The sequence below is a fragment of the Lagopus muta genome, chromosome 3 (genome assembly GCF_023343835.1).
Source record: "Lagopus muta isolate bLagMut1 chromosome 3, bLagMut1 primary, whole genome shotgun sequence".
Taxonomy (NCBI): domain Eukaryota; kingdom Metazoa; phylum Chordata; class Aves; order Galliformes; family Phasianidae; genus Lagopus; species Lagopus muta.
In genome coordinates, this window is record NC_064435.1 from 22,189,878 (window position 1) to 22,212,836 (window position 22,959).

Sequence of the window (22,959 nt, forward strand, 5' to 3'; positions counted from 1 at the left end):
CAAGTCCAGGCAGATGACATCAGTTGCTTTTCCTTGGTCTGCAGATGCCGTTACTCCATAGAAGGCTACCAGAATGGTCAGCCACAGTGTGCCCTGCACAGGTGAAGCTGCACTAGCTGTCTCAGATCACCTCCTCATATCACATGTATCTTAACATCTCTTCCAGGAGGATTTTCTCCATGATCTTCCAGACATGAGGCTTACCAGTCTGTAGTTGCCCAAGTCTTCTTTTCTCCCTTTCTTAAAAATGGGAGTGATGTTTCCCTTTTTCTAGTCACTGGGTACTTCACCTGACAGCCACTTTAAAATATGATGGAGGGCAGCCTGGCAACCACATCAGCCAGCTCCTTCAGGACCCTGGAATACCTATCATCTAGCCCCATAGATTTGTATACATTCAGCCTCAGGAGGCGGTCTTGGACTTGCTTCGCTTTTAAATTGAGAGGGATTTTGCTCTTCCAAACCTTGCTTGGAAGTTCAGGGACACTAGAGTCTTGGGAAGCCTGATAGTCAGTAAAGATCAAGGAGAAGAACTCATTAAGTACCTTAGCCTTCTCTACATCTGATGAGTTTTAGACATCCTTGTCATATTTATTTTACAACATATCCAACCCACCTGGGATAAAAGCACAATTACATTCATATCCAGGAGTTTTAAAGAGCGTATTCCTTTTGCAATCTGGAAGATCTACACATTCAGAAATGAAAAAAAAGACAACTCTACTGCTGTGAACATATACATGGGCAAAGCCAATTAAATTAAATTTCTAAATCACAAAATAAAACTGGATATAACTTCCAACATCATCTTAATCCACTACCTTAATCCACCTTCACCTTTTTTTTTTTCTTTTTTTTTCTTTCAATAACTTTCTCTATTCATGCTGTGTGGAAGAAACATCCCACCCCAGCTCTTCAGAATGTCTCTAACCTCATGAACCTCATGTGTAGCTGCTCTGCAGAGGAAGATCAAGAGCTAATCTGACACAAAACCAACAGCAATTACATCATTATTCCCTGTTCCCTTTTGCCATCCCAGGGACAACCATAGAATCATAGAATGGTTTGGGTTGGAAGAGACCTTGAAGATCATCTAGTTCCAACCCCCCTACTATAGGCATGGACACCTCCCTCTCCAGGTTGTTCAAAGTCCCATCCAGCCAGGAATTGAATGCTTCCAGCTATGGGGCATCCACAACCTCACTGGGCAACCTGTTTCAGTGTCTCACCACCCTCACAGTAAAGAATTTCTCCCTAATATCCAGTGTAAATATACCCTCTTCCAGCTTAAAAGCATTTTTCCTTGTCCTGTTGCTACATGCCCTTATAAAAAGTCCCTTCCAAACTTTCCTGGCCCCCTTGAGCCTCCTCTTTTCTAGGCTTAAGAGCCCCAACTCTCTCAGCCTCTCTGATGAGGTGCTCCAGCTCTCTGATTATCTTCATATCCCTCCTCTGGACCTGCTCCAACAGCTCCATGTCCTTCTTGTGTTGGGGGCCCCAGAACTGGATGCAGCACTCCATGTCGGTTCTCATGAGAGCAAAGTAGGGGGGCAGAATCACCTCTGTTGACCTGCTGGTCATACTTCTCTAGATGCAACCCAGGATATGGTTGGCCTTCTCAATGCTACTGTCTATGTCACCTACAAAGATGTTAAATAACATCAGTCCCAGTACCAATCCCTGAGGAACATCACTTGTCACCGGTCTCCACTTGCACACTGAGCTGTTGACTGCAAATCTCTGAATGCTACCATCCAGCCAATTCCTTATACAGCAAGTGGCCCATCCATCAAATCCATTTTTCTCCAATTGTACAACCAGGATGTCATGCAGGACAGCATCAAACGCTTCGCACAAGTCTAAATAGATGACATCAATTGCTTTTCCTTTATCTGCTGAGGCTGTACCTCCATCATAAAAGGCCACCAAGTTTGTCAGACATTACTTGCCTTTGGTGAAGTCATGTTGGTTATCACCAATCACCTAATCTTTATTTTCCATGTGCCTTAGTAGGGCCTTTAGGAGGATTTGCTCCATGATCTGGCCTGGTACAGAAGTGAGACTGACTGACCTGTAGTTAGCTGGATCTTCTTTTTTTTCCCTTCTTGAAAACAGGGGTTATGTTTCCCCTTTTCCAACAAATGAGAACTTCACCAGAGTGCCATGACCTTTAAAAAGATGATGGGTAGCGGCTTGGCAACTTCATCCACCAGTCCTCTATGCTGTCACTCCCAGAGGGAATGCTTGAATCTTTTTAACTGTACCTTTCTCAGCTGTTTTTTTTCCCTATTTTGAATGATATTAAAAAAATAAATGTCACTAGATCTTCATTCCCTTTACCAAACATTCTATGAATGTATTGAAGTATGTGTCTTCTGTTGTAAAGAACTAGTGATTTACCCTTTATTTCCTAGCTACATAATATAAGAGGATCTTTCCCTACATATCTGAGGGTGCTAATTTTTTTTTAATTTTATTTGTTTGTTTTTTAAAGCCTTTAGTGAGAGGCTCTGCCAAACACCTTTTGAAAAACCAAGAAGTCTGTTTTAACAGTCTCTCTTTTGTTCACTCCTTCAAGGGATTCATGTCTCATGAGCTCTCTCCCATGCTTCCCCATTGTGGCTTATATGTTTTTCAGTTTGTATGTGAGTTTTTCTGCTGGGTTTTTTTTCTCCATAATGTCTTATTTTGCTTTTGTAGTTGTCATACTGACTAGCCTGTAGTTCCTCATCTGTCTTTGAAGCAAGGACACTCAAAGAGGACAATTCATGCATGACCAGAAGTAAATGTATACAAATGGACTTACCTTAAAAGCTAAAATGATGCTTATGAAAAGGAGTATAATCACAACCAGGCACGTGGGGTTCACAGCCATGATCTCTTCCTTGTAAGGAAAGTTGCTGGGCTGCAGAAGCAAAAGTAAGCAAAACACTGTAAGTTAATCTTATGAATCACTTAAGAAACATCCAATTACTGCAGTCTATAATTAATAGCTTACAAAACTTGCTGTGATGTACTAAATTAGGACCTCTCTGAGCCAATAACCAGTTTCAGTAAGTCTGGTTGGGACAGGTGCTGCAAATGCTCAGCTTGCCAAATGTTCCCAAGAGTGCTGAGAGATTTGCTTTTTGCTTTATTCATGTTTTAGGTTTTCTTTCCCACAGTGGTTTTGTAACAGACGCAGATTAACGATGGACAACCCTCTGGGGGATTTGTAACAGGAAATCTCTTCTCTTGAGCAATGGTGGACAAGTTCTGCTCTTACAAAGAGCAGGCTATCTTATCCTGGCTGTGGTTGCCAAAGACCAGTTGCAGCTCTTCCCACAAATCAGAGGAAAAGTCTAGACAGCACAATCCTTCCACTTAAATATTTGATCAAAAGACACTGTCTGTATTCAACTCCATCTTCTTCTAGCTGAATTTGGACTAAATCCCCTAGGAGTGCTGCTGTTTGAGTGTATGCCCTGACACTTTCCCTGTAGCAATAGAGGCACGGGCCCTACAAGGGAGCAAACTCACAATTTTAAATCTGAATGTGCTCCAGCCTTCTGTTATCTTGTATATGAAAGGGAACCAACAACATCCATCCTTTCAGATGACTTACAATTGTGTAACACTTCAGGACCACTGGATGCAAAACCACCTCTAAAAATGTACTGCTGTATTTGCTATTGCTTAAAGAAAACATTCATTAACTTGAACATTCCAAATTGTTTTGAAATATGGCCACGCATGAGTTCCTGTTCCAGATGGAATAAACTATTGTTCACAGATTGACAGAGCCGCTCTTCACAAGACAGCTCCGCGGCAGCAGTGTACATGAGAACATGCATTAGCTCCTTCCTCACGCAACCCCCTTCTTCCTTACAGACCAAATTACTTAACCAGGCCAGCTCTGCATCCTTGTCAGGACAATTAACTAGACACCGAGTTACAACTGTACTCCTGGCAATGATGGTGAAAATCCAGTGTAACCCCTTAATGCCCCTTGTACCAGAACTCAGCCCAGAGCTTCAGGAAATTCTCTCTTTTTTTTTTTTTGGACAGCTGTTAGTAAGAATAGCTCTTTATTTAGCGCTTCCATGAACTGTTCAGAGTGATTAACATCAACAGCAGCTGTAACCATTTGCAGATAACTGTTATATAAGCACATTTTCTGCTCTTGACAGCAGTGTTTCTGTTAATGTACTGAATTCCATGGCTGGAGTTTTTATCATGTTATCTTCCTTGTTGAGGTACAGCTTTTGTAGGAAACTAGATTGCTATAATTCTATGAGTTTCTTTTCTTCTTTTTTTCTTTTTTTTTCCCCACGTTACCAAGTTTATTGCTATGTATAGTGGATATGGTACCCCACAAACCAAGAAAACAAGGGTATATGGTGGAAGAAACCATTGGGTGGCTTGAAACATATCCTGTCCCTCATGCCACTGCCTGTAACACTATATTAGGCCTCAAAAACAGGTCTTATGGCAACATGGTACCCCAAACAGAATTGACTCAGATAATGGGACTCATTTAAAAAACACTCTCATAAACACATGGGCCAAAAAGCATGGCACTGAATGGATATATCTTATCTCCTATCACTAGCTTCTGAGAAAACTGAGTGAGACAACAGTCTGTAAAAAACCATGCTGAAAGCAATGGGTGGTGGAACATGCAAGCACTGGAATAAACATCTAGCAGAAGCTACTTTGCTAGTCAATACTTGGGAGTCTGCCAGCCAAAATAGCCCTGCCCAATTCAGCGTTGTACTTACTGTAGAAGGGGGAAAGGTCCCTATAGTACATGCGAAGAACATACTGTGGAAAACTGTGGGTCATCCTGGCCTTAAGCAAGGGCAAGCCAATTCTTGGGATTGCTTTTGCTCAGGAACCTATATTTGCGTAGTGGATCAAGGCTGATCCATCCATCAAGGCTGGATGTGGCTTTGGGCAACCTGCTCTAGTAGTTGGCAATTCTGCCTTCAGCAGGGGGGCTGAAACTAGATGATCTTTGAGGTCTTTTCAACCTAGGCCGTTCTATGATTCCATGATAATGCAAGAAAATGAGAATATTCAATGTATACCTCAGAGTAACTTGATGCCGAACTGTGGGGGTGAATGGCCTTTCCAGTTTCTGGCAGCACAGCAAGCAGAATAGTTGAAACTTCCCTCTCTCCCATTTTACTTGTTTTATTAATTGTAACACTTTTTCTTCTTGTTATCTTTCATTCTTCTACCATTTGTAGTAAGTTTTTTCTCTCTCTTTATTTTAATTGGGTTGTTCTGTGTTCTTTCTTTTCCTTCTTCCTGAGAGGGGGATGAGAGGGTGAAAAGGGAAGGGAAACCCTCCCCTTTTCCTGTCACACTTGAAACTGTGACACCCAGAAACCAAGAAAGCAAGAATATATGACAAGAAAAGATGCACTGAAAAGCAATATCAAACCTTATATATGGAAAATTTAAGTACTGCAGCCACAGCCAACCCTATGCAGTTTGCAGGAGTGAAGCAATACACTAGGTTAGAAAGCCCAGTCAATCAGAGGCAGTCTCAGTAAAACTGCCTAAAAAAGGCTAATTTTAGTACTGACCTACTATTAAAAACTAGTTAGAAAAGTTTCTGAATGTAAAAGAACCCTCCTAGTGAGGCTTTCCTCCTTAGATGCTCTGGCTTTGCGAATCAGTCTCCAGTCTAAGACTGGACAACTGCATGCTGGGACTTCGTTCACAGTATGATGGGCTCTTTCCAGACATCACTGCAATTGAGATTAGCTATTGATAATTACCATTATCATTATTTCAACAGTCATTTAATACCTACTTGTTCTGCATATGAAAGCTGTAATGGCATCACCTTTTGATTTCCTTTCTTGACAAATTAAGCAGGAAGAGCTTGTTATTTGTCATCATACTGCAATTTATCCAGCTTTTAAATGGCTTACAGAGGAACCTTTCTGTATGTTAAAAATCGGAGACAAAAGAAATATTTATATGCATTCTATGACAATAGCTGAGCAGTTGGGAAAAAAAAAAAAAAAGAAGAAACTTGTCATTTAGTTCTGCAGTCTCCCAGCTGCAGTTGCTATAATATAAGCTCATCTGTATTCCTTCTATTACTTTTTAAAAAAATGTATTTAGATTTATCTGTGTAGCACAAATTGCTGGATGAATTCAGGCTCCAGTCAGTGTGGACCAAGCATTACCGGGTAATGCTTGTTCAAGCTGGATCAAGCATTACAGAAGCATTACTTGGTAATGCTTTTGTCCGTAGGGTCACTGCAGAGAAGGACCTGGGGCTCCTGATGGATGAAAAACTTAACATGAGCCAGTAGTGTGCCCTTGCAGCTTGGAAGGCCAATGGTATCCTGGTCTCCATCAGAAGAGGGGTAGCCAGCAGGGGAGGTGATTGTCCCCCTCTACTCTGCTCTTGTGAGGCCCCATCTGGAGTACTGTGTCCAGGTGTGGAGCCCCCCGTACAAGAAAGACAGGGAGCTGTCGGAGAGGGTCCAGAGGAGAGCCATGAAGATGATCAGGGGACTGGAGCACCTCCCCTATGAAGACAGGCTGAGGGAGCTGGGCTTGTTCAGCCTGGAGAAAAGAAGGCTGTGGGGTGACCTCACTGCAGCCTTTCAGTACCTAAAGGGAGCTTACAAACAGGATGGGAATCAACTCTTTGAAAAGGTAGATAACAACAGGACAAGGGGAAATGGTTTCAAGTTGAAGAAGGGAAGATTTAGGTTGGATGTCGAGGGAAGTTCTTTACTATGAGAGTGGTGAGGTGCTGGAACAGGCTGCCCAGAGAGGCTGTGGATGCCCCGTCCCTGGAGGTGTTCAAGGCCAGGTTGGATGGGGCCCTGGGCAGCCTGGTCTAGCATTAAATGGGGAGGTTGGTGGCCCTGCATGTGGCTTGGGGGTTGGAGATTCATGATCCTTGAGGTCCCTTCTAACCCGGGTGATTCTGTGATTCTGTGATGCTCTATCATACCATGAAGTCAAATGTCTTACAAAAGTCTATTAAGTCCCTGCCCACCTTTATTTACAATACATGCAATCTAGTCAGGGAAAGAAAACGAGTTTCCCTGTAGGATCGAAACACCATGAAACTGTGCTGGCAGACAATCATATTGCTCTGTCTTAATCCTTTATCAACTGACTCTCATCTCAGTATTGCTGTTAGTCTGCTTGGTAGCAATGTCAGGATAATCAGCCTGTAATTATCCTGGATATCCCCCTTGCCCTTTTGAGCACAGACGGTTTAGTGCTCATGAAACACAATCTCATTGCCCACCCAGAAAATGATTCACAATCACAAGACAAAGATCCATGCAAACAGATAGTTTAACACAGCAGAGTACAAATTAGCTGGTTTATTCATTTAAAAACTGCATGTTCAGATTGAAAACTCTCTTGACTGTCGGCAAATAAAAGTAGTTCAAAATCCCTGGCCATGTAAACATGTTGTATCGCTTGTTTCCAAGTGCAGAACAGAAATAACTAGTGAATACTTCTTCCTTTTTTGCATCAGTACTTTTATCACCTCTTCCCAACAAATAGCCTCTCCTTCACTAGAATTTTTTCTTTTTCATTTCTAAATACTTATAAGTAGTCTTTTGCCCTTTCTAGTTACAGATTGTGAGGTTGTTAGTTGTTTTTAACCTCTGGTAACTTTCAATAAAGGTTTCATTGATTTGAGTTATCCAGAAATAAAACATCTCAACAACAGAAAGACTCTTAAAAGGAGATTAAGTCTCCAGCTTTCTTTCAGTCACATGGTAGGACTCGGCTTCATGCCCCAGTGTACTCAGGAAAAGCGTTATGGAAGAAAACAAAAGTATATGTGCACAGCAGATGGTGGCTGCATCGAACTGAAGGGAAAAACATGTTTTTCCTGGAATAATTAGTAATGCTGTTAGAAATGTAGGCTGAAACAGCAAGGTGGATCACAAAATGATTTGCTGCACAGTTTCCAGTACCTTCAGGGCCTGCTCATTGTGTTTTGGCTATGGAAGGGCCCGAAAGCAGAGATGACAGTGATGACCTACTGATTTTGAAGGAATTGGCTGTCCTTTGCCTTCTTGGTGACCAGCTCCAGATGTGGCACCCAACAAGAAGAAAAGGGTCTCTTCAATGCATAGCTCCCTGCCTGCTCTTAAAGCTGCTGCTTTTTCCCTTTCATTCTCCCACAGGGGCCAATATTAAACAAAAACTGATTACAACCTGAGCCTTCTGGAATGGGGGCTGTGAGCTGCAGAGCTGCATCTGGTAGTGCAGCCACGTGGCCCCTCAGCTGCCAGAGGAGTGGGGCTGGCACTGGCCCAAGTGAAGGGCTGCAGGCAAAGGGTGAACAGGAAGGCTCCTGCTTTAATTTGCTCTTTTCCACTTTTATTTCTGAGAATCTTTTGAATTGTTGCTCTGCTTCTATTCCAGTGCAGCACTGGCTGTGAAGGCAGGTGGGTGTTAAGTAAGGTGAATCATAACAGGTTCCTGATGTATCCCAGCTCCTGCTGGCTTGTCACATTGCCTCTTCCCACAGATTTGTGTGGTCATTTATCTGCCAGCTGCTGCTCATTATCTGTTATTTATACTGCTCTAGCTGGTTTTCCATGCACATAACAAAATTCACAGCCAAACTAATCTGCATTCAAGTTCTCAAGGCTGATTTTCAAAGATGGCTGCAGGGTTAGGTTCTACAACTCTGCAACTCCATCTGAACCCAACGGGGCATGGCCCTGAAATAAAGGGTGCTCTTGTCCTCACTGTCGGGGACTGTAATCACATCCCATAGGCTCACGCAGTGCTGACTATGGATGTCTGGTCTAAGTAGAACATGGCAAGAAGGGTACCTCTAATTGTCCCTAAAACAGACTCTGACAGGATATTCTAGCAAAAACAAACCTGCCTTGTATCAAACTCCTGCTTCACAGAATCATAGAATCACAGAATCACCAAGGTTGGAAAAGACCTTCAAGATCACCCAGTCCAACCACCCACCCATCACCAATAGTTCTCACTAAACCATGTCCCTCAACACAACATCCAAATGTTCCTTGAACACCTCCAGTGTCGGTGACTCCACCACCTCCCTGGGCAGCCCATTCCAATGCTTGACCACTCTTTCAGAAAAGTAGCATTTCCTAATGTCCAGCCTAAATCTCCCCTGGTGCAGCTTGAAGCCATTCCCTCTGGTCCTATCACCAGTTACATGAGAGAAGAGGCCAACCCCCAGCTCACTACAACCTCCCTTCAGGTAGTTACAGAGAGCAATGAGGTCTCCCCTGAGCCTCGTGTTCTCCAGACTGAACAATCCCAGCTCCTTCAGCCACTCCTCATAAGCCCTGTGCTCCAGATCCTTCCCCAGCTTTGTCGCCCTTCTTTGAACACGCTCCAGGCCCTCAATGTCTTGCTTGCTTGCTTAATGAAATCTGTGTTAAAGCCACCGAATACATTCAAAGGAGCAAAAAACCATCCCTGATATAGCACCAAAAATAAGTCACTGGATATGAACATAGTAGCTTCAAATTCAAAAGCAATCACTTACTGTCTATCTCTTATAATGACTCTCATTGTAAATGAAATGGTGCTGAAAACTTCCACAGCACTCCAAGACTCCAGAACTCTGCACAGATAAGCTAGTATTATTATATTGTAACAAGATGGTAATGTAACTTGCAAGGATATTGAATACAGACAAGGAAGCTCAAACTGAGAAGACTGTTGAAGGGCTGCCTAGGAAGTCAGCAGTGAAATATTGGCTAGAAATACAGGACAAATTGTACACAGTTCTTTCCTAAGCCCCAAGAGACTTGTGAAAATTAGGTGGTTTACCAGCTGGCGAAGGTAGTCCTGAATTGTGCTGGGATAGACGAGTACACTGATGGCAACCAATGTGTTGAGAGCAAAGTCAAAGATCTGGTAACAGAAGAAAGGGATGATCCAAGCCGCATGTTGCTGGTAAGAAAATAAAATAAAAAGTCATCAATGACAAGCTAAAAGTGAGAGATATATATATATATTTCTGCACTAAAACCTAAGAAACATTTGACAGAATGCAGTGTTACATTTCACGAAGCTGTAAAAGAAAAATACACTGTAAAATCAGCTAAAGGAAATACAACATTCGGCCACAAGAGTTGGCCAGGCCAGCTTGGCTGCTGAACTGCTGCAGTATGGGTGGTGCCTGTCCCACAGCTTGTTATACTGGGACATTTAAAAACCACAGGAGAATTTCTTTTTTCCCCTAATAAATAGAATTAGTACTGGGAGAAACCACAGGCATGGGAGTTGAATGGGAAAAAAAATTCCATTAATTTTGGCAGGAACAAGATTCAGTTCTCTGAATGCACAGCTTTCCCAAAGATTACTCATGTTTGAAAGTGCAGACAGTAAACACAAGTGGGCAGCTGTCCTGCCTTCAGCACGGGGCTTTGTGATACCACTGATCGAGGCAACAAGCTCTGCCACCTCTTTGTTCTTTCTCTTAATTTTCAGTTAACAAGAAACTGTTAGAAAGAAGCATTTTAAATTTGCTTTCTATAGCTTGTATACTTTGCTTAATTCACATCTTTATGGTGTATGATGTTACCTTATATGCGCCATACGTAGCCATTGCACAAATCAGAATCATAAGTAGAGAAATTGCTGTGGCAATGCACATATCTGAAAGAGAAACATACGAGTGATTGCAGAACATTTGAGAGCTTGATTCAGTTATTTTGCCACTTGCTTGATGATGAGCATCCCAAAGGACAGGATGTGCATGTGGGTGGTGATGAGCCAGAGACATTGCCCAGCTACTGCTGGAGGAAACTCTAGCTCCTATGAGAAACCTCCAAAATATGAGAAACAAAGACACTGATTACTCTGCACAAGATTCCATAGCTTTGATAAGGCTGTGAATAGTTTCTTTTTTTTTTTTTTTTTGAAAGAATTTTCAAATATCTGGGGAATAATTGGCAAGAAGACTACTTTGCCTGTGATGATTACATCAGTCATCAAAAAGTGTCTGTACAGGACTTAAAATGTGACCACTGTGGATAAATCAGAGCTTGCCAGACACTGGAGATGAACAGAAGCCGGCTGCCTGGCGGTAACCAGGCCTCTGGCTATTTTTATACTCTGAACCCAACTCTGCCTGCTGTGAGACAGCTCTTGGCATCAGGACACACAGCTGAAGGCTGTCTGTTCCATGTGGATCAGCAGGAACCACTGTCATATCTTTGCCCATGGTTGCAGACATGCCTCTCAGTCTGGAAAAGACCACAGTCTGAGAGAAGAGGTCTGCATTGAGCTAAAAAACTAAGTTCAGATTAATCTTGGGGAAGTCAGGATGTTCATGTTATCATAGAGTCATGGAATGCCTTGTGTTGGAAGGGACCTTAACATCTACTCAGTTCCAACCCCCTGCCATGGCCACCAGATCTGGCTGCCTAGGGCCCCACCTGACCTGGCCTTGAATGCCTTCAGGAATGGGACATCAAAAGCTTTTCTGAACAGCCTGTGCCAGCAACTCACCTAACATCTAACCTAAAACGTAAGATCTCCCCTCTTTTAGTCTAAAATTATTCATTATTTATTATTGCTAGTTCTACACTGCAACTAACCTAAAGGATGACCAAGCTGCCATGGATCTGGAAAAACAAACACAAAAACAAACAAAACCAAAAACCACAACAAACACTAAAGAGAATGCACACTACAGCTTGTTTTTTGCAGTAATAGCTACCACATACAATTGATCATATCTCTCTAAATACTTCAGCAAAGCAAAAACATATTTTTAAAAGGAAGACTAGACAAGGCAGTTAAAGATATCTTACAAAAGACTTAATGCATTTGAAACTTTCATTTCAACCAGGAATATTTCAGAGATGCAGTTTATTAATGAAGATGTATAACTATCAGGAAAGGTGAAGTGGTGTAGGAAGCAAAATATTCTTTAAGGTTTTGACTGGAGTAATTACAGGAATCCTATATTTTTCCTCTATTGCTGCTCAGATTTCAATTAACTTTTCATTAGACTTAGGAAATTTCTAAGCCATGAAGTGCTGGAAGGAGATCCTGGGGGGGAAAAAATCACATATGTTTGATCTTTTCCTAAATACCTCCCATACATCATCAACAGCCTTTGTCAGAATGCCAGAAATGAGAAACTGAGTTTCTGAACCTGCCCTTACAGTAACTGTGAGTGAGTAACTGAACTTTGCAACTACACTTCAGAGGCTATGCCCAAAGAGGAGAGATGAAGTCATGCATTTAGAACATTATTTTTTGAGGTCCTAGAACTGAGAGTATCTGGCTGGGAGGGAGTATTGATCTGCCAGAGGGTAGAAAGGCACTACAGAGGAACCTAGATAGACTGGATCAATGGGCCATGCCAAGCCCTCTTCGGCCCAAGATGGTTCTTTCTTTCTTAAGACTTCACTGGGCTTTTTGAGATGCACTGGTTTCACTAAATGAGATGCTAAGCAGAGGGAGGTGGTGAATTCTTTCTCAGCCTTCTCCCTTGGCATTCATCGTTAGAAGAGTTTACTTGCTGTAGCTTTTTCTTTTCCTTTTGACATGGGGCTCATGCTACGTCAGTGATATTGATGATGAGGGGCAGGAAAGGCACATGCTTCCCTTTAGCCCCCTAGCCAAAGTTCAAGTGTGCTATCTATAGGTTTCTTCATAAAAATATTTCCATTTGAATTAAATCTTGTTGTGCTCTGGGTTGCATATCGTGTTCTGCAGGGAGAGGATCCAGACACTGCCTTCTGCTCTGTACAGAGACTACTGCTTGCCTCACCTGCACATCCTCAGGCAGAGATACCGGCTAATTTTGACAGAGTTCCCATGGGTATCTACAGGGCATAGGCACAGCTTATGAAGGATTGTACACAACTGTGATAGCATGAAGACAGTAAATGAAAACTAGCAATGCTCTTTTCTTGTTTGAGCTGTTAACATGCCAGGATCATAGCCTGCATATCTGCAGAAGCTCCGCAGGAGTCTTAGGTAAAACCTTCTCAGAAGACAGGCTGATTTACAAGGCTTTTTCATCTCCCACACAGGGATTATTAGGCTTCTACTAGCAAAAACATTGCATTAGCAGCTCCCACATTTTACATTTTTTCTAGTCCATCTTCAAGTACATAAACTCCCAGAGGCCCTAAAGAAATAATAATAAGAAAGACAAGACTCAATGGACTGAGCTAAACAACGACTAGGGGAGGAAGCCCAAAGCATTCCCTGGTTCCCAGGTCATAGAATCATTAAGATTGGAAAAGATTTCTAAGATCATCTAGTCCAATTGTAGACTGTGACCACTAAACCAGTAACATATCTACACTTCTCTTGAACATCTCCAGTGGCATTGAGTCTATCACCTCCCTGGGCAGCCTGTTGCAATGCCTTAACAATCTTTCTGCTAGGAAATTTTTCCCAACATCAACCTGAACCTCCCTAGCACAACTTAGGGTCATTCCCTCTTGTTTTATTGCTATTCCCAGGGAGAAGAGGTCAACCTCCACCTTTCAGCTATTTGTAGAGTGATAAGGTCTCTTCTAAGACTTTTCCAGACTAAACAGTCCCAGTTCCGTCAGCTGCTTTCCGTAAGACTTATGCTCCAGACCTTTCACCAGTTTTTTACTCTGAATGCTCTCCAGGCCCTCAGTGTAGTGAAGGGCCCAAAAATGTGCACAGGTGTGACTTCACAGATGCTGAGTACAACATCACTTCCCTGGTCCTGCTGACTGCACTATTTTTCATACAAGTCAGAATGTTGTTGGCCTTCTTGACCACCTAGGCACACTGTTGGCTCATGTTCAGCTGGCTGTTGACTAATCCTCCCAGATCCTTTTCCACTGTGCAGCTTTCTAGCTATTCTGCCCCAAGCCCAAATGCAGGACCAGGCACTTGGTCTTGGAAACCTCATGCAATTGATCTCAGCCTAGCAATCCAGACTGTCCAGATCCTTCTGTACAGCTTTCCTATCTTCAGGCAGATCAACACTTCCTCACAACTTGCTGTCATCTGCAGACTTACTGGGAGTGCACTCAATCCCCTCATCCAGATCATCAGTAAAGATACTAAACATGGCCAGCCCTGTTACTGACCCCTAGGGAACACCACCAGTGACCAGTCACCAGCTGGATTTAACTCCATTCACCACCACTCTAAAGCCAACCACCCAGCCAGTATTTCACTCAGTGAAGAATACTCTTCTCTGAGCCACCATCACCTGCCAGCTTCTCCAGGAGAATGCTGTAGGAAACAGAGTCTCTTTGCTAAAGTCTAGGTAGACTTCTTGGTGACAGCCAAACCACACACCCTGTCATCCAGCACATCATCTGCTGCATGGCAAGGCCTAACAGGTGTGTTTTTTTCCATTGCTTCCTTTTCTAGAATAAAAGGAAAAAGCTCTGCCCTACAGCATTTTTTCCAAGTGTTCAGGTAAGTATTTCTGCTTATTCGACCAGTTAGTTCAGAGCCCCTGGCAATGCCCTGGAAATCATGCACAGGCCTAAAACCTGAAGTTAAGGATGAGTGTTTGTTCAGTTACACGCTGACAGTTACTGTAAGGGCAGGTCCACATAAGAACTGGTGCTGTGTGGGCATTTTCAAATGTTTCACAGTTGACTGGCTCTGGTTTTGTGTGTGACAGACAGCTGTGACACTTATGTAACAGAAAACTGAAAACTGACCATAAACGACACATGAATGCAGTCCTAAAGAAACACAAATACAAATATTGGGTGGAATCCCAGTATCTTGGAAGTCAAGGGCAAATCTGTCATCAGTGTCATCCAGTATTATGATTCAGCTGTTAATTTTATTTCCAGCTAATATTGAGTCTATTTGAGGAGGGGTAATAAGGGAGTGATAATTTTGCATGCAAATTTTACATGTTTGTTTGTTTGTTTGCTATTGATAGGGGCAACAAAACTAGCAGTGGGAATAAAAGCTGCTAATAATCCCATCATTGTTATATTTGTCAGCACAAGAACATATAGATAACAACTTTGGGACCTTCATTAGCATTAAAAAAATGATGTTTCTTATTATATTTTGTACACATGGTTTCACATCAAAGGATTTCTGCACAAGCAGCTAATCTAGGAAATATTTACTCAAAATAGGCAATTAAAAGTGGGGCAAGAGAAAATTTGTCTGATGTTTTCTGTCAGAAGTAAAGGTTTCCTCAAACTTGAACAAATACAGTCATATTAAAAATAATAATAATAAAAACAAATTCTTTCTTGCCAGCAATTTCCAGTGGCATTAAACCAGAGGGAGTCAAAGAAGCAAAGGAGACCTTAATTCAAATGTTCGTTTGTAATTAAACTGCCTGGGAAACGTTCCCTTTAATGAATGGAAATGAGGTCACCTGGCCCACGAGCCATCCTTTTACAGTCTTTCAGAGTTCGCTTTAGAAGCCTCAATAAAAGATATAAAAAATGCCATTTTCAAGTGTAGATGGAAATCCCCAACGTACTTGATCTGACAGCTATTGCATTACAAAAGAGAATTACTATTTTAAAGCCTTGGGCACTGGCAGGCCTCAGATGTCGGCTATATAAAACTGCACTGGCAGACAGTCATTACCAAGGTTAATCTCTGAGAATTAGGACAAGGCAGTCAGTTTTAATATGTCAGAATCAGCTAGGAGCCCATCTGTATCTACCACAGTCCCTATTTTCTTAAATCCAGTTATATAAAAAGATTTTTAGTGTGAAGTTGTAGGCGCTTTGTCAGTGAAGACGCAGTATAGTAGCAATTGCTCCCTAATATTAAATGTAAGCCTTTAAGGTTTTGATCTGCACTGAAGAACTTGTGCAAATAAGTATCCCTTAACAAATAACCCAGCAGCTCTAACACACAATGGTTATAATTAGTTTCCTCATGCATGGAGTTATTCCTGCTGATATTTTTATTGACTGCAGCAGGAATGAGGAACGGAGTTGGAGCCTTTTGTTGTAGATGTGTGGTTGTGAGCAGCAAGGCTCCAGTGAAAGTCATGGGAGCCCTTATTTTAGATTGCAGTGGGAAGTATTGAATGTAGCTATCTTCTGAGCAGAAATGCAAATAAACAGATATTTGTATCAAAATAACATACAGGGGAAAAAATGCCAAATACTACTTAAACAGTTAAAACAAGCCAAGAGACCAAACATCACCAAATAATTAGCTGGGAAATGAAACTGTCCTGGAAGAAAGAAATATTTGCAAAGGATGGGAGGTTTTTTCAGCAGAAATAAATGGCCTCTTTCACACTGCCCTGAAACCATATTGAAGATTTGCTATGGCCTTTGGTGTGAGAAGGAGCAGCCCTGTTATCACCATACTTCTGTGACTGTGCAGTTAATATCTATCACCTGCATCTATCATGACAGGTTGGTGCAAGTCATGCCATGTGCACGTGGTGGGTGTTCAAAGATGTTCAACAGGAATCCAGATGGCACATCTGGGCAACACATCCAGATGGTTGCAGAAATAGCAGCACATGTTCTTATGCATCGGCAGGCTCTACAGGGCATGGGACTCAGAGGCCAGAGCTTCATGCATATTGCAAAATACCCCCAGGGCTCTCAGTACTGCACTGAGGGATAACATCTGCATGCCCAGAGCTGGCTCTCCCCTGCCCGGTCAGGAAACAGCACAGGTAGCTGTAAGGCTACTAACATGCAACCAGTTTGAACAGTGCCACAAATGCACCATTCACAATAAAACACAATAAATAAAAATTACTGAAGTGATAGGACAGCTACATAAATTCTGGTGCAATGAGCGTTCATGTTCTGACAGTCCGTACTTACTGGCATCATCCATAAATTCAAATTCACCCCCTAATTCAACGCTGGTGAGGTGGTATTGGTCAGGGTCGGTCAGGGCACTCAGCAGAATCAGCAGTACCACCGAGTTGATGATCTGTGGAGAGGAAGAGGGGAAAAGGGTCAAGCTGTGAAAATAATCCATGAAACAGCTCTGCACAGGATGTCTCCCACTGGCTCTGCTGGCTGAGGCACGGGCTGCTTTCCAGCCACAGAACTGTAATATTTCACTAACATCACAGTTATTTTCTCTGGATTTGTGTGAGTTACTCCTTCTCCCTTAGACTCTCTCCTACAGCAGACAAGTTACTGCTGCTCTTTCATTATAAAACATGCTAACATGGCCATTTCAGTTTGTTCTGTCAGAAAAATTAACATCAATTAAAAACAGTAGCTTTGAAATTATTACAAATGACTGCTGCAGTGAAACATTATTAGCAGGACAGAGCTAGAATTGGTGACATGCCCTGTTAAAGTGCTTGATGATCAGGGAGTGGATCATTTGCTGGAAGAGACTTAGTTTTAGAAGGGGCTGTGAATCATGAGCTGGTTCACATGAGCTGTTAGATCAGAAGGCCTTAGCAGGATGGGAGTAGGTGGCAGCATGAACCCAATGCCTGATGAACATCTTGAAGCACAAGGTATAGCAGGAAATTCATAGAATCATAAAATCATAGAATCACAGAATGGCCTGGGTTGAGAAGGACCACAATGATCATCTAGTTTCAACCCTCCTGCTATGTGCAGGGTCACCAACCACCAGACCAGGCTGCCCAGAGAAAATTCACACCCAGGAAGAATTGGTGTATGAAATACGATGAGTTAAATGCAAGAATATAGTATTGATCAAAAAATTCAGTAGAAACACATAGTCAGTAACTGGGTATGAGAGGAATGTAAAGGGAGGGAAGAGCTCTATTTTAAAGCTAATTTGAACAAAATGTTTATATCACTTTGAAATGATGCGGACTAATTGCAAAGAAGATTACTCAGTATGAAATAACACTGCCTGTCTAAAAAATTATTCTACAGAAGTAAAAAGATAACTGATGAACAGGAAAGAAAAGAAGGCTGATAATAGAGTGTGCTGGAAAAGATGGATTTTTATTGCATTGGTTTTCACTTTGAAGTCATCCCAATCTGATCACAGGTTCCTAACAGCAACAAAAAGGTGTAAGAACACAGGCTATAATAAGAAGACATGAACAGGCTAGAGAATTTCTTGGTAAAGATAAATGCTTTTTGATGGGCAAATTCTGTTGAGTTGAGCTGATATCAGAGTTGTTAGCAATGCTCTTTGAAAAATTATTAACAGAGTAGGGTCACAAGGTAGGAAAAAGGAAGCACAGTTTATACCTTCACAAAACAAAAAGGCCATAAAAAAAAATTCTGCCCAGAATGTGTGATTCGGGAATAAAATAAACCCCAAAACAGCCAGTGAAGTGGTGCTCTTGATGTTACTTAAAATTTGTATGGTCATAAACAGTATTCTTCATGGGTTTGTCAATTATAAGCTATATTAATTCATCCTATTTACCTTCTTTACAGCCAAATGGTTTTGTGAACAGGCGAAAAGCAGTAGATATCATCTCTCTGAATTTTAGCAGTCCTTCTGACATGATGAGATTCTCATTAGTGAGCTGGGAAAAGCTGGTCTAGCTGAAAAGTGCAGGAAGATGAGTGCATAGCCAGCAGGACGACTGTAATAAAAGCATAGCTCTCAAAGATTCACAAAAGATCTACTGAATAGGGTTCTCCAGTATTGTTGAAATACTTGGTATTTCAAGTAACTTGTGCACTCTATCTTTCTTCAGTTTGCAGTCAATGCCAGGCTGTAAGGACTTCGGCCAACTACAGCAGAAGTCAGACAAATAGAGAGCACAGTTCATTGGCAACAAGGATAGAGCTTCACTTTCACATTTGTGACCAACAACTGCTGAAGTACAAGAGGAGAGATAACTGAGTAGGTAGCAGTTCCCTGGAACAAAGTGCTGAGTGCAGCAATGAACAAACTGAACGTGATTCAGCACCATCCCATGAGCAGCATGACGGTGGGCAGCGCTGTAGGCATCAGATGTGCAAGTTATCCTCCTACTTGTCCTCTACTGGGACTCTGCAGGAAGGGCCTAGTTCAAAGTCCTTCAGAAACATACTGATAAAAACCCTGAGGGGGGTCCTGCAAGAGAGCAGAGGATGATTAGATGTCTAAAAGTTGTGACTAGCAGGGAGAAGCTGAGAATGGTTAGTTTAGTGAAGAGAGAAAGACAAGCGAAAGGAAGCAATAAACTTCTCCACATCTATTGGGAGATGGGTAAAGTAACAGATTTAAATTACAGCAAGAGGGAATGTAGGTTATGCAACCTGCTGAGCAATCAGGCAGTAGAAGAGATCATCTAGAGGGGTTTAGGAATCCTCCATGCTGCATTCTGTCACAGAACAGTTAAGACAGCTTTGTGTTGGGAATGCTGTTGCCATGGTCTTGTCTTGTCTTTCTATTCTTGGTTGGCTTCCAAGGCAGGTCAGATGACCATTAAGATTCAAATTAATCTACAGACCTTCTCAAATGTTAGCATTATATATAACTTTATATTGCAAAGCAATTATTGCTTTATACTCGTTTGTGGAAAACCAGAGGACAGATGATAGTAATATATAGATGTTACTTAAGGAGAGTACTCAAAATAAGCAAGCAATCAGAAACTATAAATGTATATCGTGTTGCTATTTTAAAGGCATGCCAATCTTTTGTGCAGACACAGACAGGAAGATCTGTGAAATACTGACCTAGGCACTCTGCTTTCTCCATGTGGATATGCCCAGATTCAGATTACGTGTTGGTCAGCATAGTCTTTAAGTCTGTGTAGAGACACAGGATGTGTATGTCTGAACTAAAGCCTAGTGCAGTCAGGGGAATCATTCCAATGCATCACTTTTCTGATCTATCAGGTTTTTATATTGTGGTCCTCATAATGATCTTTGAGCACCTTCCAACCATGTTGTCAGCAATGGAAGTGAAATACACCAAGTATTTATTTGCTCAACCTCTTTCTCAAGAAAAGAAAGGTGCATACAGCTGGGTGTGTTGCATTTGTTGGGGATTTTCTTTTGTTTTGAATGTGAAGCAACCATTGAATTTTGAATAATGCTTTAATGTGTATGTTTAATATGTCTAAAAACTTACTGATGTAGCATCTTCCAAGGACACATCATCAAAGCAAAGAGCATAAAGTGAATCCCTGTTGACATAGGTGGTTGGTATGAAAGTTGAAATCTGTTCTAGGAAAGCAAAGGAGCTTTTGCTGCTTTCTCAATAAGGCCAAGATTTCCTTCAAAAGGCTTTCCATTCTTTCAGCAACAAATAAAGTAACAACTAATGAACAGTATTTAGAAAGTATTTTAATTGTGCAATGTTTCAACAAGCAACTAAACCCTGTAATTCTTTGATGGGACATGTTGTTCTCGTTTTATGGACTGAGAAATAGAAACACACTCATGAACATGCAGCAAAGTGGGATTTGGTGGTAAGCACAAAATGCAAGATTTTCCACTGTCAGGTCAGAACTATGACCAACAGGTTATAGCCATAGCTCTACCAAGAGTGATGGGAGAGGAACCCCAGGGCCAGTAAGAAGCCTTGTTGGCCCTCACAGCTCCACCGCGACCTCTTCATCACTGGGAAGGAAGACAAATCCTCTGTTTTGTAGAGATTCCAGTATATGTAGCGAAAGGAGAATAACGGGGGTTATTCTGGAGGAGACAGCTAGTCCAAATATTGGAGCAATACATGGATTTTTCCTTCTGGTCTTACAAAACGATTTCAAATCTGAGTGGAAGACAAAATTAAATATCAACAACTGTGTGAGAGACTGCACGCAGGCAAGAGGGAGCAGGGCAGCAGGTGCTGAGAGTAGGATCACACTGCCAGCCACTGTTACTGCTCCCATCTGTACAGTGATAAAGAAACAGCAGCTTGTGTATGACATGAGGCAAGTCTGCTAGAGGGAACATGCAGTGTTTTAAGATGCAATGAAGCAACCTCATGTTTGCCACTGCCAGCATCCAGAGTTTGGAAACTACGTAACATGCTAAACTTAGAGACCTCTGCCACGAATGAGTTAGTTGTCTTCCCTTCCACATTGTTTGTTCCCAAGATGAGAAGTGATCCATGGAGATAAAATGCAGAGAAGAGAGAGGAGTATCATTGCATCAATACTGTATCAGCAGGTGATGAAGAAATGGCAACTGCTATAATTTCAGACCTCTCACAGAGCTGTGGGTTGCACGATATTTATCTCTGCTTATCTAAAATTAAAACAGTAGCTTCTAAAAGCATACTGTCCATACAGATCTTTTACCAATACCAAACTCAGGCAAATGGAGAAACATTCAAGCCAGTGAATGACACAGATGACTGTAACACTAAAAGAGTTGCCAGGAGTTGCAGTGAATTCATCCAGCTTACGGTTGCTCTGATAAAGGAATTCAGGAGGGAAAATATTAAGCTTATTTTAACACATTGCATTAAAAATATGCCAATATTTTTATTGAACCCCACAGGGTCAGCTCTACAAATATTCCACTAGACTTCTCCAAAGACTTCCCATGTAGTGAAAAGAATTCCTCATGTTGATAGGAAAAAGTAAGAAAACTAGCTTTATTTATACTGAGAATTCAATTTATAGCTGAAACCATGCATGTACACATCTTCACACAGTCCATGTGGTGAAAGAGGTACATGCGCTTTTAATTCTGAGTCTCTTTCCCCCTCTTCTCTGTGCTTCCACCCTGCAACTGGTGCGGCCTCACCTCAAGCACCGCGTGCTATTCTGGGCACCACAGTATAAGAAGGACATAAAACTATTAGAAAGCAAAACATGATAGTGCTCATTGTCTAGAGAGGGAAAAAAACAACAAAAAAGAAAACAAAACCCACATCTTTCTTGCATCTTGAATCTAAACCAAAACCAGGTCTGTAAACATTTTAAATACTTGGATATCTGAAGTCAGTTTTAGCATTAGAAGAGGAATGTATAGAAAATGTCTAGGTAGGCTACCTTGATAATCTTTAATTTTCTCCTTCTGCCTTTGCCTTCCCACAAATTAAGACTTCTGTGGATGTCTGACTACTGTAGGGAGCAGTCAAAGGATGCGAGAAGAAAAGAGGATTGGTATGTGAGCAGCTTCATTACGGATCTCATGGAAATGGTTCAATCATCTTCCCTCCCAGGGCACCAAGGAGCCAGAAGCTACATCTGAGCATTTGCCACACTGTGGCCTGAACTCCTGGGAAATGGCAGAGCAGGACAATTCTGACTAACAGAGCAGATACTTCTCCATCTTCTTTCCGATATGTAAGTTTTCTGTGTCACGCTAACTGAAGTATATCAACTCTTCAGTTCAAGGGGCAGAGAAAAGCTGCAGTTATGTTAGCGATGCACAAAGAAATTAATGGTTTAAGGAAGGAAACTCAGTCATACTTGTCTGGCTTTTCACCAAATGTAACAGCCTGAAGGGAAACAGAAACATGGCCAAATAAAGTTGGGTTGAAAGGAAATCCTTCACCCCTTTGAGTGAAATTTGTTAACAGACGTTATTATTGAAGATATTAGGAGGAATACAGAGAAATTGAGAGGCTTTTTCAGGAAATGTATGCTCTCAGACATATTCCAAGGCATCTTAAAAACAAAATATAAACTTCAGATTATTGCCTGAACCTAAAATAGTAGGAGAACGAAATAAAATGTCTTCCTTGTACAAGTCATTCTTACTTCCCTATGTGGTTTCTTAAAGTACATTTCTGACTGCTATCTGAAATGCTGCACTGACACCGGGAGAACATTAGTCAGACTAGAAATAGCAATGAAGTCTCCCTTTAATCGGGAAAAGTTAGGGTAGAGTCTGCAATTCCTGTTGCTTAGTTTCTTATTTTTTCATATTATTCATAAAAAGTCGAAGAATGATCCCAACAAGCTCAAATGAGTCTAGTACAGAGTGCATATTAAAGACATTGTACAATAGAAATCTGCATAAAAGTATTTTAATCAGACTTTATATACAATCTCAACTTCTATTATTATAATGACAATAAGCATTGCATTTCAAATTCTGTGTTGATTAAATTGATATAGGAAGTCCAGCATAATTTATCAGCACTCTTCTATAAAAGTGA

The 22,959-nt window shown here is 41.6% G+C and overlaps 1 protein-coding gene across 1 annotated transcript in view; it reads right to left on the reverse strand.

Moving 5' to 3' along the window:
- The window catches only part of LAPTM4B (lysosomal protein transmembrane 4 beta), a 57,771-nt gene that overhangs the window by 26,760 nt on the left and 8,052 nt on the right, over positions 1–22,959 (reverse strand). The window contains 4 exon segments of the mRNA XM_048940025.1: positions 2,807–2,905; positions 9,808–9,930; positions 10,565–10,638; positions 16,776–16,887. Of these exon segments, the coding sequence (XP_048795982.1) occupies positions 2,807–2,905; positions 9,808–9,930; positions 10,565–10,638; positions 16,776–16,887 (408 nt within the window).